The sequence below is a fragment of the Poecilia latipinna genome, unplaced genomic scaffold, assembly GCF_001443285.1.
Source record: "Poecilia latipinna isolate Pla-1442-1.1 unplaced genomic scaffold, P_latipinna-1.0 Scaffold1067, whole genome shotgun sequence".
Classification (NCBI taxonomy): Eukaryota; Metazoa; Chordata; class Actinopteri; order Cyprinodontiformes; family Poeciliidae; genus Poecilia; species Poecilia latipinna.
In genome coordinates, this window is record NW_015113683.1 from 43,455 (window position 1) to 48,191 (window position 4,737).

Consider the following 4,737-nt stretch of genomic DNA (forward strand, 5'->3'; position numbering starts at 1 on the left):
AAAAGAAAAAAAATGGGATAGAAATTATATATAAAAGTAAAGCAAATTACGACTACACAAGCAGCAAAGGATTACTCATAATCAAAAGGTCAGATTAAATACTACAGTACCAACACCTATAAAAATGCTCCATAATGCTCGGATTCCATAGCGGTAAATAAAAGATGCTCACTCCGTAACTGAAAAGCAAAGAGCAAGAGAGAAGAAAAGGGGCAGTAGAGGTAAAAAGCATGCATTTGTTCTCCGTTAAGCTCAGTCAGGCTGTTTCTTCCTGCCTTCTCGCGCTGTAGCCCATAAATATACACAACCGCCTCTTCAAACTGAGGGGGGAATGAGGACGCCAGGCGTCCACGTCTGATGCATAATCAATAACATTCATTACGAGTTTAGAATATCTATCATCTACCACCTCACGTTCAATGCTTAGTGAAAATAATCCCACATCGAACTGGATAACAACGCGTGAGAAATGGGAGGCTAGCGCGTTAAGACGGACAGGATCCATAGTTGGTGACTTAAACTGTACAAAAACAATAATGATCAGCTGCAGAGGTCAGAGGTCACAGGTGTTAGGGAAAGAAGGAGGAGGAGATGCAGGAGGAAGCTACTGGGAGCCAGAAGACGAGCCTTGGCTGCCCTGTCCAGGGTAACCGCCGTACTGGCTGTAGTACTGGTTCCACTGGTTCTGGTTTTGGTAGTACTGCTGCCACTGCTGAGCGTACTGGAAGAAACGAGGGAGGAAAGAAAGTCAGATTTCAATCCATGAAGGCTGAAAACAGCTTATTGTTTGATCGAACTGTCATCATCAAAACTGAAACAATCAGGTTAGCTGTGATTAATCGATTAACTGAAGCATACAGACTAGAAAAAAGGCCATTCACAAAAAAACAAAAACCCAGCTAATATTATGCCAAAGCTGTGTAAAAATGTTTACATTTAGCATTAAAAACACCTTTGTACAGATGATCTACACAGAACTCAAGTTTTAGCTTCATATTAAGCATTTTTCTGTCCTATTTGGTTAAATAAACAGACCAGTCTTATACGGAGGGTGAACAGTGCCAAATTACTGAAAAACTTTAGTAATATTTTAAATGTGTCAGTTTTTTAGACTAACTTCAGATTTTTATAGGAAAAAAAACAGAAATTTTTGAGTCTTAAAGTTTAAGATTTGCTAGAAAAATACTCAGCACTTTTAAAATTGATATAAAAATTTTTCTTCAGTAAACTTGGACTTTTCTGAGTTTCAAAGATCAAACATTTGACTCTTCAAACTCAGAAAATTTCCAAGAGGACAAATTTTGACTTTAAACCCAGCATTGGTCTGGAAAATTTCTAAGATTAATCTCAAAATTTCTCTTTTTTTCTGCTTGAGGAGGAGACGTTGCCTGACCTGCTGATATTGCTGGTTGTAGCTCTGCTGTTGCTGCGCTGGCGGCTGCTGCGCCGGCGGCAGCTGCTGCTGCTGCTGGTGGTTGTAGGTCTGTGGGGTGGTGGGCGTCTGGCTGTAGCTCTGGCTGTATCCTGGGTACTGACTGTAGCTGCCGTAGTAGTTCTGGTTGTAGTTGCCCTGGTTGTAGCCCTGGTTGTAGCCCTGGCTGTAGCCCTGCTGGTCAAAGCAACGCCAGATTGTAAAATGTCTCCGACTCCAAACCAAACCCCACCAGCTGAGGGGAAGCTGCAGCTACCTGGTTGTATCCTGTCTTGTTGTAGGAAGCGGGGCGGTTGTAGCTTCCGCCCGACTGCTGGTTGCGGTTGTAGCTGCCGCGTGTGTCCGAGCCGCCGTCACGGTAACTGTTACCCCACCGGTTCTGGCTGTAGTTGCCGCGGTTGTAACCTAGGCAACAAAAAGACAAAATAAATAACAAATCTCCATCTTTTTAAGGAACAAAAATGTTAAAGCAGTTTAATCAGTTATAGTTAACTATGTGATGATATGAGATCATCTGACATATTTTACTTCTCTGTCTCATACGGGTCGAACCCCACAGCAGCCATTTTGTCCAGGTATCCATTTCTCGCTTGTGGGGAAGAGTTTCCACATATTTTCTTATTGTTGGTCTCAAAGCGTCGTGCTGCGCTCGCCTACTAAGACGGCGCGGATCACTTCCGGTTCAGACTTGTGGGAACTACACATTAGATCTAACACTTTGTTTTATTCCACTGAGAAGACGCATCAGTTCCCCAGGTTCTGCGTGATTGGTATGTTTTACTGTAATAATGTAAAATGCCAATAAAGTTAAGCGCCTCACCTCCTCTGTACCCGCTGCCTCCTTCTCCGCTGCGGTTCTGGTAGCTGCCACGAAACCCGTCACGGTTGTCGTAGCGCTGGTAGCTGCCGCCGCCGCCGCCGCGTCCGCGGAAGCCGCCCTGCCTGTTGTCGAAGCGTTTGTCAGGCGGCGGGCCGGCCTTGCGGCCCTCCTCGTTGTACTGCTTCAGCAGCTTCTCGGCGTCTTCGCGCTGCAGCTCAACGAACGCCACGTCCTCCAGGAAGTCGCACGGCTCCGGCAGCGTGAAGTTGGCTTCGAGGGGCGGCCACCCATCCGAGCGGAGACGGGTGGAGAGAAACGGGGAGACAGAGACGGGAACGGGAAGGAGGGGAGGAGCGTAGTGAAGACCAGAGCAGCCACACCACCGGAAGACAAAAACGAGAAATAATTAGTACAACGCAAAGGCGACAAAAACAGAAGCAGATAAAGAAAGCAAAGGGAACAAACGTCGCCTCCAGGAGGAAACATTTGTTCAGACAGACAGAGAGGAAGGGGGACATCAGAAGAGACGGGGGACAAAAAGGACAACTAAAAAGTTGTAGTGAAGAGGGAACATCACCGCAAACCAAACACAGATCCTGGAACGGTTTTAGAAATCGACTCAACAGGAAGCGGCCTTTTAATGGCCGCCAATCGACTAAATTTGGTTTTCGGATCTGAACTGAACAGGAAACGAGTCTCAGTTTGCAGCGTGTTCGAGTCTGAATGGAAAGTGGCAGAAAAAGGGACAAAGAATAGGAATCAAATTTATGTAAACTGTTTAAAAAAATTAAAAAAATAAAAGTCCAGGTCTGATATCTGGTGGGTAAAAGGGGGAGGAGGAAGGGAGGGGACATCTTCCAAGTTTGATTTTAGAGACAACACAGAAAAAGTAAAATAAAAAAAAAAGTAGATCGTTTCTTTTTTTTAAAAATTATTATTTTTTGTTTTGTTTGTTTAAATTTGTTTCCACAGCATTCCTACCTTTCATTTCTAACACAGCATGATCGGGCACATCCTTCCCCTGCTCATTGGTTTGCTTTAATGTTCGTTCTTTAAAATCCTCGTCCGTGGGACAAATTACAATAGCCTTGCGTTGAAAACCTTCAAAAGGACGCATTTTTCGTCTCCTTGCTGATCCATAAACATTTGTCTAGCAATGGTGACAAGAAAGAAGTAGAAGCTTGTTTGTTATTGTTTACTTGTAAAGGCTTTCCACTGGGAGGAAGCTGGAACCCTGCAATAGTCAAGTGAGAGAGGTTTGGCTTCGGTGTCAATCTACGGGTTTTTTGGTTTCCTCTCGTCACTCCACAGACTCACCTTGAAGCCGGAACCAGAACCCAACGACTGCAGAGCAATGTTAGTTTATCAGGGGGACCCAAAAAAGAAAAGCACTAAATTTTGTCGTCTGTTTGGTTAGTTTAATAAAATATTAGGATGCACAGCTTTCTCATCAGTGAATAAAAGCAGATTTTGAGCATGTTTGTTATGTCATGCAGGCGATCGCTAATGTTAATTATTCATGCTGTTGGTGTGCAAACATATAGATTTGATTTGAAATATTTAATATTCTGCCTGATAAAAGTAGATTAAAAGGAGAAAAATCAACAATTTTTAAAACTATGACAAAACAAACCGAGTAAGACGAATAACCATAAACTGTTTGTCATTTTTACATAAAAAACAACTGAGTAAATCCACAAGCACACAAATGATGCAAGATGTTCTGTTTTTAGGACAGCTTTGAGGTGCCTGATGAAAATTCAACGCTTGAACCTTTCAAAACGAACAGCAGAGTTTCACCAACTCAAACGTAAGACTGAGACTTTTATCACCACAGAAATGTACGAACGTCTTCCAGCCAACTGGCGATAAATTTTAAAAAGTTAGCTAGGTAGCTAGCAGAGGTATATTAGCGGCTAGTTAGCGGTAGCCTCAACCGTACAGAGGTACAGAACGTAATGAAGATGTCCAAAAGCGAATCAGACGTTTGCCTGACTGAAAAGTCTCGCGAGAGAAACAAAAAAACTAGTCCTGCCACAACCAAATGTAAGACTTACTTAAAAAAATAAAAGAAAATAATTGAAGAAATTTTAAGGCCTTAATTTTCGATACATGAGTTAAAGACTTAAAGGATGCGTGGACACCCTGACAAACCATACCGTAACGTCAACGCACATTAAAGAACAATGTTTTCAGAGCGCTGTAGCTAAACGATTCAGACTAGCGGCAGCAGCAATTAGCAAACACCTGGTGGAAATGTGCATCTGCTCAGTTTAAAATACAAACTACGACTCAGTCCACGGCTGCTAAGATCCATTATAAACGGCACAATGGAGAAACGTCGTGACGTGCAGAAGGCAGAGTGTTGGAAAGAGTTGGAGCTTCTTAAAGGGACAGAGGCCCAATTTCAAGGCGTTAAATACAAAGTCAAATTACTTCAATGTTAAGTTTGATATACGCAGCATTTTACCTAACCCTCTTAAGA

At 43.0% G+C, this 4,737-nt stretch overlaps 1 protein-coding gene across 5 annotated transcripts in view; it reads right to left on the reverse strand.

Annotated features, from left to right (window-relative positions):
* Nucleotides 1-423: 423 nt before the first annotated feature.
* The window catches only part of hnrnpul1l (heterogeneous nuclear ribonucleoprotein U-like 1 like), a 38,562-nt gene continuing 34,248 nt past the window's right edge, over nucleotides 424-4,737 (reverse strand). For 4 of the 5 annotated variants that reach the window (XM_015051827.1, XM_015051823.1, XM_015051825.1 and 1 more), the window contains 5 exons: nucleotides 3,234-3,402; nucleotides 2,253-2,522; nucleotides 1,689-1,837; nucleotides 1,394-1,609; nucleotides 424-721 (listed from right to left, as the gene is read on the reverse strand). In XM_015051827.1, the coding sequence (XP_014907313.1) occupies nucleotides 605-721; nucleotides 1,394-1,609; nucleotides 1,689-1,837; nucleotides 2,253-2,522; nucleotides 3,234-3,402 (921 nt within the window). In that variant the 3' untranslated portion in view covers nucleotides 424-604. The remainder of the gene's footprint in view (nucleotides 722-1,393; nucleotides 1,610-1,688; nucleotides 1,838-2,252; nucleotides 2,523-3,233; nucleotides 3,403-4,737) is intronic. The other variant, XM_015051824.1, reaches the window with a different exon arrangement.